We start from the raw sequence: 14,531 nt of genomic DNA on the forward strand, positions 1-14,531 counted from the left end.
GTCGCTATTGGCAGCGGTGTGAGGATGTTGTTACACACTGCATGTAGGTAATGTTTAAACTTGTTGATTCTTTCTTTTGGACAAAGGCTTGGGACACCTTTTGTCAGACATCTGAGAGCTATTAATAGGAGTATTTGAGCCAGAAAAAACACATACACCTTGTAATTATTTCTAAAAGCTTTTTTCTGGGAGAAGTTTGGTTGGCACAGGAAAGCCAAATCTTAATGCTCTTGGCTTTGGTTGTGGACTGCTCGCAGAGAGCAGTGGGTGGCCGCCCTACTTGATGAGAAGTCCCAGCTCGAAGTGCTTATAAGAACAAAGCCCACCCATCTTCGTGCCTTCAGACCGCAGGTCTGCTTCGCCTGGCCAGTGTCGGCAGGAGCGGGGGCTCATCCCCACTACCTCCTGTACCGGGAGTTCACCCGCGCCGCTGGGTGCCCCTCAGCGGGAAGGCGGGAGGGCCGACCGCGGGCGCCTCTGCTGGGGGCGGCCGGTGCTGCCGCTCCCCGTGCGGCGCCTCCTCCGCCCGGCAGCGCGGCGGACGGGCAGAGGGACGGGAGCTCGCCGCAGTCGCCGCTTCGGAGCTGTGCCAGAACAGCCGGACCCCGCGGCCCGCCTTGAGCGCGGCGGTGGGGAGCGCCTCCGCCACCGGCCATGGAGCTCTCTCTACGGCTGCTCCTGGCGTCCTGCCTCTCCCTGGGGGCGGCCGGAGAGTTTGACAGGAGGTAGGCGCCGGCTTCCGCGGGCGCTGGTCGCGGCTGGCAGCGCGCTTGGTGCTGCCTCGGGCAGGTCGGAGCCCCACGGGGCGAGCGGAGGGAGCCCGGGCTCACCCCCGGCTGAGCGAGGGGCGCCGTCGGTAGTGACGGCCCGCGGGCTCCTGACCGCCTCCACACCGCCGGGGCGCGAAATGGCGGCGGGGGGCTCGTTACCGGTCCCGGGACTCCCGTCCCCCCGCCCGGCCCAGGAGCGGTGCCCGCGGCACGGCCGGTTGGCTGAGGGGGCCCAGCCTCCCGGCCCCATCCCCGCGACCGGCCGCAGGTAGAGGCGAGGGTCCGGCGGGACCCGGAGCCGCCCCCGGGGCTCCTTGACGGGTTGTCTCGGCCCCGCGCCCCCCCGGCCGGTCCCCGCGCGTTACTCGGCAGCCTAAGTACGGGCTGAGGTACGGAGCGTTTAGTACTCCGGTGGGGTCGCGTCCTGCAAGGATTAAAACCGAAGCACTTTGCGTGCTGTGAAAATAAAATCAGTTTATTGACGCCTCGAGGCACTGAAACAGAATACAGTGAAGATCACAACTCAAGTTTTAACATGAAGCGAGGTGAAAATGGATGCTCGGAGACCGGGTGCCTCATGGGTCGTGCCGAGCTTGTCAGGTGTAGGGAGCGGCTGCGAGGCGGGCCGGGGAGCGAGCGGGCGAACCCCGCATGGTCCTGCGGGGAGGCGGCGCGGCGGCTCTGTCTGTGCGCGGACAGAACGGGCAGCGAGATCCCCCCTCCAGAGATTCCCTTTGGGCTTTGTTCTAAGGGAGTGGGTTTCAGCTTGCCGTTAAAAAACATTAACGATTTATGTCAATACTTTGTAATTGCTTGGGGCTGTGGTGTCTTTTCCTTGGAACAATGGAAGACTCAGCTCTTCTGTTGTATTTAATTTCTGTTCAACAGTTCAGAAAACTTTTGTTTTGATTTTTTTCCCCTTTAATGTTTCAGTGAGAAAAATTGGCCATATGTTGAGAAATAAACTAATGCTGAAACTTTCTGATGGTGGTTTATTCCAGTTAACAAATCCTTTCAGACTTCTGGAATTATTCAGTACCAGCCTGGAAGCGGCAGCAGTGAGCACACTGCAGAGCACATCAGTGATTTCAGGCTTTACAAAGTCACCCTAATTATCTTTTTCTCTCTTTTGCCTATCGTCGTTTACATTTTCTACACTAAACAAACTATTAATAATAGAAATATCATATGCTCAGCTTAAAGCAGTTTCTATTTTGTTTTGCTTTGGGCTTTTTTAAGATTTATGTATCTCCATGCAGGAGAGGTTTTTGCTGGTGTTTGTCTTTTGGTTGTTTTTTTTTTTATTCTAAAATTATTTTAGCTACTTTGAAAAAGTTTCACTAGACTGTTTTGAACTGTCTCGCTCAGGTGGCCCAGGCAAATAGTCTCCTCCACAGGACTGTGTCGGTTTGGGAGTAGAATTGACTGCTGCTGGGGCTGGGCCCGGTTGTCCTGGGGACAATGCCAACGTGAGTATCACTGCTGCTGGGGCTTCTAGTCACTTGTAGAGAAGGCTTGTACACACCTCATCACCTCTTTCACGTGTTCACACACATCCTTGCAACACATGGCTTAGGCTTTTGCACGTGTGAGCCTGACTGACTTAGAAGGATGTTGTCATGTTAAAATTCTGCCTATGATTAACAGCAGTACTGAAAATCATTGTGTTCGAGTAAGATAAACTTTAGCTGGGGCAATGAGAATTTAGGGGTTTCTGTTTGGTTTCTGCTTCATTTCGTGCTCTGGTCTAGTAGACTGACGTAACACTACACTGTGTCATGTTACAAGCACTGCAGGGCAAGAATATTTGCGTCCAAGAGGGAAACCAAGCTGTTGATATTTCACTTAGAAGGTCGATGGAAATGTTCCAGTTAGTGTTAAGTTCAAACATTCTTTCAGTTATTTATACCCTAAATTAAGGGAATAAATCCAACTGACAGCATCCTTTTACTGGGTCACACGTGAAGAGAAACATCTCTGAGATTCTCACATCTGTCTAGAACCTTTGATATGATTGCAGCATAACTAAGGAGATAAGTCTTCATCATTAACTGTATCTTCAGAAGGTATTCTGTGGTGGCAGCTAGCACTGTGTAGAACCTAAAGTTGTTAGGAGTGTCATAGAGATCTCAGCTTGTTAAAATTACAGCCTTTGATACCAGGAACACTTGCTCATGTGTTTAACAGTGCACATATGAGTGATATCCCCTAAGTTTTTGCAGGAGTGAACCTATAACTACTGGTCTTTTTTTATTTTATTGAGATGCAAATGTCTGAAAAGTAGATAATTTTCTGCCAAGTCATTTTTAAAATAAACCAGGTATTAAATACTGTCATTGCTTAATCTGCAGGGCAGTGACTATAGGTGCCAAATATTAGGCAAAAGATAGAAATAGCATTGGCAATTCAACTGTGGACTCTCAGCAAAGGTTTTGTTCAAATCTGTAAACAGCAAGACTGGCTTTTTTCTTCCCAAGTGTGTTAAAAGCCTACAATGTTTAATAGGTATATAAGATGACTGCTAGAAAAAGCTGTGTAAATAAAGTACTTCTGAAACATAATGTAGCTGATACTGGTTTGTGATGCAGAGTTCTCAGGTTGGTACCTCTCAGGCCATACCATGAATCGTTTTGATTTTTAGGGCTCTGATTGGTACCAAGTAGTCGGTTCCTTGGACTGAATGATTATAGAGAAGGAAGGAGAATGTGAAGTAGGTTTATTGAGGCTGCTCCAGAGCTGATAGCATGTATGTCCATCTTTTGTAATGCAGTTTTATTTGAAAATCATTGAGCATTTAAATGTTTGAGGCTACAAAAGCTGAATTGGCAAGTATCAAAAATTCACATTGTTTAAAAACAAGACCAAACCCAAAAAAAACCCCAAAACATTAAAAGGGTCTCCCTGTGGCCCTTTTGTTACACAAGTTGTTGCCTGTGTTTTGACCATAAATTGCAGCTGGAAGTCAATTTCTCGCTATTACCAAGTCTGATTTGAGGTTTCTTTTTTATGATCTTGGGAGACAGCAATAACAAAAGTGATAGGAGAAAAAGATTCATAATTAAAAGTTGAAAGCAAGACAAAAGTAATACTGCACCAAAAGTATATTTTATTCTTTGAATTTTGTCAATGGGGTCATTTCTAGTGCAAACTTTTTCAGATATCATAAATGTTCTTTTTGTTTTTTAAGGTTAAAGCTGGGTGAATTCTCACCTCCTTCCACTGCATTTTAGTCCATTATTCACAGTTTTACTCTCTATGCACATTTCCAAGAAGTGCAGAGATGGATTTTACATGGTTGTCTCCAGTAGCTGAGACCAGACTTTCAAAAGAATACAATTATCACTTAGGTGTCTGAATACATTTTTTTCCCCATCTTTTTTTCACATAATGGGTGCTGATCATTTTTGAATCACTAGTTCAGAAGAGTCTCAGGTATTTGGGCAAAGACCTTATCAAAAACTTAGAAGCTCCTTCTAGTTTTCAGATGGCAGCCAAAGTTGGCAAAATAAAGCAAGAAAATCTGCCCCAGTTGTGGGTGGTGAGAATTCCAGTCATATCACAAAGCGGGAGATTACACTAAATGAAAGTGAATCTCTCTAGTGCTTGAAGTGAATCTTTCTAGTGCTTGCAGCCAAACAGAAAATCTGTAGTCAACTCTCCACCTTGGGAATGTGGCATTCAGTATGAAAGATTAACCTGGCACGGAAGGCAGCATTCCTGGCCTCAAAGGAAAACTCGAGTGTTTTTACAAAGGGCCAAGTACACAATTATTTCTCCTATTTTCTCTATGGAGAAAGGCATACCTCCTAGTCCTGTCCCTGAATTGATGACATAAATGCATGTCAGACTTTCTTTACTAGATCTATCTTTTCTTTGCCATTTCTAGAGTAAACTGTACTTGCACAATGAAAGCATGTATAAAGTCAGATCTAAATATTAGCGATAAGACTCAGTTTACAAATGAGTCTAAAAGAGGAGCTGTAAATACTCAGGCAATAATGCTGAGCTCTTCATTAGTAAGCTTGAACTGCTTTTCTCAAACTAGTTTGAGACATCCTTGGTATGCCTGCAAGTGCTACAGCACCTTTGGACTCTCACCTGCTTACTCAAGCATAATTTACCATGTAGGCACTAATTACCTCTGAATTTATCTTTCTGACAACAAATGTAAGGTAAGAGCCATGCTGGAGCCAGAGTGTAGCAAGAATACAGGCTCTGGTACGTGATAGGGTTGTCCCAGTTTAGAACCACAATGAGCCATGGAGTGGTGATTGTTAACATACCTGGATACAGACTCTGCTATCTAGCTGAGATGCACCACTAAACATGTGTGGGCATGCCTTCTGCCCACCTTTATTGAGAAAAAGGTGTGTTAGTTTAAACCAACTGTGAGATTTAAGGTCTGTCGCAACTAAACCATTACATTTAAGCCTGTATATATCAGCTCTTAACAGGGTAGCAGTGTGGCACAGCTCACATGTGGTAACTCATCAAGTGTTGGTAATTCATTGCTCCTCATCCTCCATCCATAATCCATCCATGCAGTTGCAAATGGAAAATGAACTGTGTTATCTAAACTTGCTTTTGTGAAATGTGGAGCAATTCTTTCTATGTCCCTTTGACTGAAAAAGGAGTGCACTTAGAGCATGATCATGCTTACTGCTGCTTGGTAATGCAAGTCAGCATAACTCAGCTATCTTTTCACTCTAAACATGTAGGAAGAAGTTGAGATCAGGCTTCTCCTTTAATTTACACTCTTCCTTTAAAACATTCTCTGTCTCCTGTTAATAAATTACACCAAGACCTGTACATGTAAGGGAGTGCATATAGGTCTGATCTGTCTGTAAACTGTCAGTGTCAGCTGTAACATCTCAGCTAGTACAAATATTCTCTCTTCCGTGAGATGAAACTGCCTTCACAAATGCCCTTTCCAGTTCCACTAAATGCACTTAGGTGTCCTTCCGACTGAAGTAATCAAGAATTTTGAAGGAGGTTGGACGAAGCGGTTTTTTTTCTTCTTTATTTCTTGCATGTTATGAACACCAAAGTGGGATCCACGTTTTAGACAACTAAATCCACTCTGAGACTGATATAAAAATAGGCATATTTTCAAAGGGGCTGAACAGACCTAACTCAAATTGATTGGCATTTCTTAGTCCCTGTGGATGAAAATTCATCCACACTTATTTAATGGCCTAGTCTAGATTTAGAACTGTGAATATATCTCATCAGTAATATAACGAAGTAGCTTTTCTGAGGTTTTGATCTGGTGTGTAAAGCACGTTTATTTGTTAAACCCCGAGTGTAAAAAAACTAATTTGGAAGCAGCAGAAATGTTAATAGCAACAACTCTTAGTTTATGTAAAGTATCCTGCTCATTGGTAGAGGCTGATCCTTTACACTGGTGGACTCACAGCATCAGTGCTTTAAAGTTAGATATTAAATATCCCAGTTGAAATCAGTCCAAAAATCCCATGTTGTAGTCCAGCTTCTGGGATTTACTTGCACCTTAGTAAGTAGTGGTGGGAGTAATACCTGTAGGTGGGAGTAATCACACAAAAGCCTGCTTCTGTGAAAAATGTTATGTTGATAAAGTAGATGTGTATGTAAAAATAGGGCTGTTGACTTGCATTTTTTATGTGCTGTTGTTGTGCACACAGCAAGACTATAACCCAGAGCAGAAGTGAGGGTAGAAAGTTTCTTCTGGATTTCTTCTTTCTGAGTAGGGGGTTTTGACTTCTTATGACAGAACGTTTTTTGGTAAGAGCAGAATATCAATGGTGCTGTTTTAATTCGTAATTCTTTTTGCATTGTAAGGCAACTGCATCTGTGTACTGAGTGTGTTGTCCTAACCCAGTACCCATTCAATGGGTTTTAAAGCATACAGGGAAACCCAAGTTGGGGCACGCATCATTGCACACATCTTGCACAAATACACATTTCTGTGTGCCTTAGGAAGTTCATTCAACCATTTTTTTTTTTTAATATGTTATTCAGCATTAATTTTCACGATTTGACATCCCTTGGGGAAGAGGACTTCGTGCAGTGGTAGGGCTGGATGAGAAATGTCAACTGCAGAATAGAAAACAGTTGTGTCCATTCCTGTGTTCTAGCTACTGTAGTCTAGGAAACCTGCTGAAGCCTGTCATGTCCTCCCCCTAATGAGATGCCTGTGACAGCATTCCGCTGTCAGGGATGGCTGTTTTCTGGAGTGTTTCTCAAGGAAAGGATAATCTGGGCCTTGCTGTCCAAGTGTCTCTGCTTGGTCAGAGGTGGGCCAAGCAGTAGGGAAGTCCTTGGGACCGCTGCTGACCTACCCTCACTGATAATCCAGTGCACAGAAATGAGCTGTGAATATATACCCACATAGTGAGCTCTGGAACCTTGCTAGCCTATCAGAACACTAACATAGGGGATAAGAGATACACTCATTTCATGCAGAGACTTACGTGGGAATAATGTGATGGTTTTTATTCTTCAGCATGGAAGTGGAAGTTCTTCCTTCAGTTTCCAACAGACCATGCTAGGGGTTATCTGAAAAATGGGATTTTGTGGACATTTTTGCCGCTAATCCATCTTGGTTTCCTGAAAGGTGTTCTTAGAACTAATGGTCCACCTGCCTTGCTTTTGGCTGGTTTACAAATATCTCTGTAGTTTTTTCAAAAACTATAAAAATGGTTTCCACATGTTTGTCTTTCATATACAAAATACACCTGCTTTGCACTTGGCTGCATGTCTGTAACTGATTTGTATGCTAGTTATATGTCGAGGTACAAAGATGTAGGGTACCTTTTGCTTCAAAATTTTAGCTGCAGTTTAACAGCCAAGAACTGTAGAAAGAGATAGTAATTTAACATAGATTTAAAAGGTCAAGCAAAATTTTTTGCAGAAAAGCAATATAAGCCATCTTGAATTCTCATTCTGTGTTACAGTTTGGACAACTCCTTTGCTAGAGGTGATGGCAAAAAGGGTTCCTTTTGGTGTGTTCACGTATGTACAAAATACAAGGTTGGATCTGCAGCGGTTTTAAACGAATGCAGCTCTACTGTCAGATCCTCAGTCAGCAGAGAGTACTTTGAGGTATTGTCTGGTGGACAGAAAGTTCAACCAACAGCAGATGCTTAATGGGAATGAAATCCCACTAAACATGGATGTTACAAGTAGTGATGTTACTTGATTACTTCACTCATTTCAATATTGAATTCTCATTAAACAATAGCAAAGTCGATAAAGTCTATCTTGAGAGGGGATTATGAAGATGAGTGTGCTCTATCAAAGCATACATCTGTTGTAACTCCATCTGGTTATCTCCCCGTACTGAAGTTTGACCTAGGGGAGCAAAACCAGAGTAGGTCAGCTAAGTAGTTTCCTCGCAGCTTAAATGATGACAATTGGCTTAAAAGCCCAAGGATAGAGCATTCAAAAAGGTATACAATAAAATAGCCTATTAGTAAAAGCGGAAGTCAAGCCATCAGCTTACACCTCCTGTTGGCAGTGCATCATTAAAAAATGTAAATTGAAGGGTGTCAGGTTAACATTTAGATTTAGGTGAACCTGGTGGGAAGCACATGATTTCAGGAGGTTTGTAATAGGACTTACAAGAGGGACAGGGGAGCTTGTACAAGCTGATAAAGCAGATGCAGGCATAACCAAATGCTTTGCTGGGAACTGTGCATGCTGCTGCCTTCTTACAACACTTGTGAAGAAACTTACAGTGTCTATGCTGCTGCTCCTCTCCTAACAAACTTAAAGACTGTGTATCTGTACTGTGCAGAGCTGTTTACAGAGATGCAAAGTGGTGGGAGGGGGAGGAAGAGGTGGCTGTGCTCTCACTGATGCCTAGAAAAATATTTTGACCAATGTTGATGAGAGTTTACCCATATAAATCATCCCATACATCAATGGGAGGAGAGGCCATGAGCTGCTTAGGACTTCTGTTTCTTGCACATAACAATGCTTTCAGTGGAAATGGCAATTCTGTATAGTCCAAGATGCGCAAAAATAAACCCATTATTTTGTCAATGAGGAGCCATGAAAACACCAGCTATCACAAAAACCGGAGGCTGGCCCAGTAGCAGAAACCTCCTTAAAGTCATTAAGAGTTTGCTACTGAATGAGTTTTTGTTACTGAATTTGTGGTTTAAGAATGTAGTCTGTATTAATGCATTGTGTTGCCAGTGTTTAATTAATATTGATATACAGCATGTCTGCTTCTTTATCAAATGACCAAAATTTTTGTGCATCTTTTCAAAGAAAAGACATTTTATACAGAATTGCAATACTGCTATGCAAGAAAATGAGGTTTTGCTATTTTTATTCAGTTGTTTTTGTTTTCTTTCTTTTTTCAGTTTACAGCTTTATGCTTTTAAAGCAGTTATGACTTTACTACGTTAAAGATACAGTATCCTTTTTCACTTGTCTACTGCATCTCTCCTGCACTGCATACATAGAATAATAGTTTTGCAGTCCATTTTTTTCCAAAGAAATTTCAGCCGTAACATGCTTTGACTGTTTCCAACTGTAGTGTATTTGTATTTGATGCTTCTCTCAAAGCCCTGCAACAACCTGGGAAGCCTCCCTCCACTGTAACAAATGCTAATGGACTTCTGGTTAAAACTTATTTAAACCAATATAATTTGCAGTCATAGCAAACCGCTAAGTGTTGGTTACATACTACTTAAATTACAAAGCGATGCTGTTGCTTAAGTTCCAGTCTTTTATAATGAGGCTGTATAGCCTAATGAGCTATGCTGCTAACATTAATTTTATTGGCATATAAATTGATTGAAAATAAGCCCAAAACATAAATCTGTGTTTCCATCTTATTTAACTTTTGTAGCGTATCTAGTTTCATATGGTAATAAGAGCTGAAAAGGTCTCTAAGCATTAGTTACAATTTAGGTGACATTCACAATTTAAACATTATAAAAATGGCCAGTAAATTTATATGCCAGCATGTTTATTGGTTGCAGATGTTCAGATACTTATAAATGGGTGTAATTTTAATTACTCTCAAATTAGCATCCAGATGCCAACCCTTTATGTTTGCTATGTGGAGATGCAGCATTAATATATACCTGTATTTACACAAAAGGATACTGTCTCTTTAAGAAAAGCATTTATGTTTGGTTGATGGAAACATTGAACCTAAGCCATGAAATATGAGAATTTTTACAACTATGTACCAAATGAAACATGACAAAGTGTAGCTCCATAGTTAATTGAATAAGAATAGCATCACATCATTATATTTAATTTCTCTTCTGTATCCGAATGTGTTTGTTAAATCTCATGATGAAATACTGATGTAAGGTATTTCCATTTTTAAATGTGTATCAGAATTTTCTTTATTTCAGAAAAACTCTGAATGTTCAGTGTGTGTAAGTCTCCAGGAATGTAACAAGTTGATAAAACCCCCAGCCAAGTCCATCCTCCTTCCAGAATTAAAAAAAAAAAAAAAGCTGGAATTTCTTTTTTTGGATATTTGTTTTGCAGCGTTCTACGTCTTAAGGCAGAGAATAGCCAGCCTAAGGTGCCAGCCCAAAGGTTAGCTGAACATATTTCTTCAAATAATTTTGGCATGATTATGACTTGGAGTTATGGCCTCCAAGTCATAAGTTTACATGAGAACTATAATATGTGACAAGAAGATGTAGATGTTCTTTTGTTCTTTCTCTCTTTTTTTTTTTCCTTTTTTAAATATTTGATTTGGGGAAGATGAAGGGGGGAAGGAAATTAGCAGGGCTGTTTTATCCCAGTCACCTATCCAGTTAGATATTTACTTTCTAATCCACACTTTTTCCTTTTCACTCTCCTCCTTTTTCTTTATTTTACCCTCAAGCCCCAGGCAATATTTTTTCCTTCCTGAAAATTGTTTGTACTCCCATCATCATATTTACAACCTGTCACACTTAGGAGACCCAATATGCTTTCATAGGATTGGATCATATGCAGTGGGAGGCCACTGCACTTATTGCCCCCACTGCCTTTTTTGCACCTCCACTACAGGCTGTCATTTCCACAACAGAGAAACTTTACAGCCCCTGCTCTACAGCAGTGTACAACCTGCATGTTAAAGCAAAATGAAATCAGCACTAGCTTACATTGGTACCTAGGGCTGTAGTTTGCTGCTGCTTAGGAATTGTCCTATGTCTTGTTTACATACCCCTGTGGTGGGAGTACCAGTCGTCAGAAAGAGAGCAAAGCAATCAGCTGTTCAACTGTCCCTGAAAGTCAGCTTTGTTATTATGATACAGAAGTTGCTCTGCTGAAGCCAGTGGGTGTTGTATTCTAATAAACAAAAGAGCAGTAGCGCCCACTTTGTCTTCCACCACCGCACAGAGACATTCATGCCAGGCTGCTTCTACCTGTTGGAATTCAGTAGACACACAGAAAGATTCGGGTAACAAACAAGCATTTGAGATGATAGAGTACCATTCTTTAAGCAAATATCATGAAGCATTTGAAATGCAAACATTAAAAGATTGGCGAGGCATGAAATCCTACTTGCTTTTCTAATTTTGCATTCTGTTAGATCGAATTTTCCCTGATTTTTAAACAGTATTTAAGTGCATAAGCATCAGATTAACTTTCACTGGCTTCGTTAAGACCTATTGATTTCAGTATTACCCATGCTTAAGTTATGCATGCTTTCAAGTGCTGTTCTGAATAGCAAGGCATTCATGAACCATGGTCTGTGCAGTTTAGAAACACATTTGGCAGCAGTCATAGACAAGCAAAGAATTCACTGCACTGAATAGCCCGCACTGGCTGCAGTTTGTTGTGTTAAAGTGCTGTTCCAGAATCTTGTGCAAACTGAGTAACTGATTTACTCAGGCAAAGTTATGCGTGAAAAACGGAGAACCGCTTACTTAATGGAACTGTATCTTTTAGATGGAAGCTCAGGCATGCATTTTGACAACATTTGTTATCATGAATGTTACAAATAAGTAGAAGCAATTTATGAAGAAATGTACAGGCGTTAGATACTGCCATTTTATCTGATGATATTATCAGTCTCTAGTTACAGAAGTTGGTTAAGGACGTTTACTGTCTTTCAGAAAATAGAGTAAAGAATGTTTTGCATATGAAATTATCTGAAAATTAATACCCTGTTGCCCTAGTCAGGCTTGTGAAGCTCCACAGAGATGTGTGCTGTGACTGCTGGTACAATTATTTGGGAAGCAAAGTTATTTTTTCAAAAGTAATTCTGTAATGTGAGTTATGGGTATGACATGGTTTTACCACCTACCGATAACTGCGGTAGGTTAAGCTTTACGCATTCTCCTGTGTTTGTATGTAGTTGAACAAAAAGAAATATGTAACTCTGAAAGAGCTGCAATGATTTATTTTACAGATTAGCTCATACCTTTGGGATTGTAGATCAAAATCACTGTGAATAAGGCAGATTTACTTTCCTGAGTATGTTTATGCAATTGCATAATTTGCAAAGAATGGCAAAAAGTAAATAGAGACAGACATGAGCTGAAGGGAGCTGAGGAATAGAAGTATAGAACTGGAGGCTGTGATCTGTTAGCACCACAGGAAAAAGGAAGCCAGTTTCAGGTGAAAGAGGAAGCACAGAGGAAAGCTTGTTTCACCAACATGCAAATCTTGTTATAAAGTTGGCACTGGGGGAATGTAAGTAGTGAGCTTAGGACTGGAAGTCTGTTCTGCATTCAGCAGTGTAAGAGGATCCAGTAAATGTTTGTGAAGCTGAATAGTATGTAATCATCTCTGAGCTAACACATAAATTACTTTCTGTGTTTGGGCAAACTGAATTTTAAAGAGCTGAGATTTAGTGTCAGAATAAGTAAGGGGCTATATGTTACTTAGGAAGAGAGAGCAGAAGCAGGGCCATTCAGGCAGAGGGTCAGCATAGTTTTTTTAAGATATGGGTACTCATGCATATTTTTAGACTTCAGCGGGGTGAAAATGGAAATTCAGGGGCAGGTTGGATATCTGCAGTCTGGAATTTTGAGGCAGTTTTGAGTGGAAGGATGCAGAAAAAGCAATTAGACTTAGGAAAGCTTCTGTTAATGAAGCCCTCTTGAGGGCGTCATGCAAGAGGGAAAATGCAAGGAATAAGAAATAAGCAATTCTAATGGAATTGTGTGCAGGGAGAAAATACAGGTGAAATATAAAAACTCAGCATTATAGACCCGTAGTGAATTGATTGAATGTGTTTTTCATTTGTTGTATTTGTGCAACTCAACAGTTGAGTCATTCTCAGACACCACCAGCAGCTAGTAGCGGCTAGGAAGACTGGTGGCTTCTGGCTTTTACACAAGCACAATGTGTGCTAACAGCCAACATGTGTTTCACCAGAAGTTATTTCTCCCTCTCTCCCACACTTGAAAAAAAAAAAAACCAAAACCAACAACCCTAAACCCAAACTTCTCATTCATCTTTCAGTTCCTTGTGTAATTTTTACAGGAAGTTTAGTTTGTCCTGAAGCTTAAGTGAGACTTAAAATGGGGTATTCATCTTATTTTGGAGTAAAAAGGAACTCTGTTAGAATTATGGTCAGATAAAAGGCTTCAGGATACCTGCTTGACTCCGTTGAAGTTGGTGGGAACTGAGAGAGAGCAAGTCTTCACATCTGGCTCAAAAAAAGAATTTAAAATAATCAAACTGAAATGCGTAATTATGAGACCAGAGTTTATTTGCTGTTGTTTCTTGAATGAATTGGGCAACAAAACTAAATGGAAAGTTTAGTTGTAGTTTATTCTGTGGCCGAGATCAATAAGCAGCGGTTGACTAAAGATGAAGATAGTTGTGCTTAGGATTTCTTTCTGTTTATCTCAGTCTGCATTACTATCTGATGGGAGTGCCAGTTTAAATGCTTTCAGAGACAAACCCTTGGAGGAATCCTAGGTCTTTGTTGACACTGATTCAACAATAAATTAGCAATGCAGATTTTAATGGCACTTGTCTATACAAGTGTACTTTTAACTTTTGTTTAAAGCAGTTACTATTATAAAGAGTAGAATGGTTTTGCTTCTTTTTTGGTAGGCTTTTCAGACTCCTATCCTCTGGGCTTCATTGCCATAAGTGTGTAAGAAGGGTACTTTCTCAGCCTCATGTAACTCTCCACTGTCTACATTTCCTGCTTCTTTAAGTGAGTGTTACGTAGCAGACTCAAGTCCATGGACGTGGCTTATTTCAGTCATTGTAAATGCAGGTTGATCAGAGGGAAGTGATGTTCCACTGGTTGTTGTGGCTGGTTCTAGGGAAATATTTAAATTATCAAGATGCAGAGGATATTAGTTGAGAGACTTTTTTCTCCAACTACTTACGAGTCCAATTGTGTTAAAGAAATGGATAAACTCCATGTGAGCAGAGCAAATAAAATACTCTATCTGGAATTTTGCAACAAAATAAGTAAAGTGGAAAATTAAGAGAAAAAAACCCAGTCACATCAGCACACAGTGTATGCCGAGACTCATACCAAACAGCTGAAATAACTGCCTGCTATTAAAAGAAATGCCGAAAGTTGGGCTCTAGTTTATTTTTGTACCTGGATCTCATTGTTGACCATGTTCAAACTGAACCCTTCAGGAGTCAGTGAGTGTGTATATCTCTGCTGCCGTGCAGGGGCAACTCCTGTGGAGATGGGATTACTTGCAGATGGCAGAGCCTGGGCCAGCCCACCTCTCTGACCTGGTGGCTCTGGTAGAGGACAGCAGGAAGGGCATATCAGTGTTCCTGGTGGAACCCCAGCCAGGTGTGCAGACTTGTCTGAATGCATCTTAAGTCCCA

General features: G+C 41.4%; 1 protein-coding gene across 1 annotated transcript in view; it reads left to right on the forward strand.

Annotated features, from left to right (window-relative positions):
- Positions 1–654: 654 nt before the first annotated feature.
- The window catches only part of NPNT (nephronectin), a gene marked incomplete at both ends in the record, with an annotated part of 44,363 nt that continues 30,486 nt past the window's right edge, over positions 655–14,531 (forward strand). Inside the window, 3 exons of the mRNA XM_080624181.1 lie at positions 655–725; positions 2,139–2,239; positions 10,266–10,316. Coding sequence (XP_080480307.1) covers positions 655–725; positions 2,139–2,239; positions 10,266–10,316 — 223 coding nt within the window. The remainder of the gene's footprint in view (positions 726–2,138; positions 2,240–10,265; positions 10,317–14,531) is intronic.

The sequence above is a fragment of the Psittacula echo genome (assembly GCF_963264785.1).
Source record: "Psittacula echo genome assembly, chromosome: 1".
NCBI classification, from domain to species: Eukaryota; Metazoa; Chordata; class Aves; order Psittaciformes; family Psittacidae; genus Psittacula; species Psittacula echo.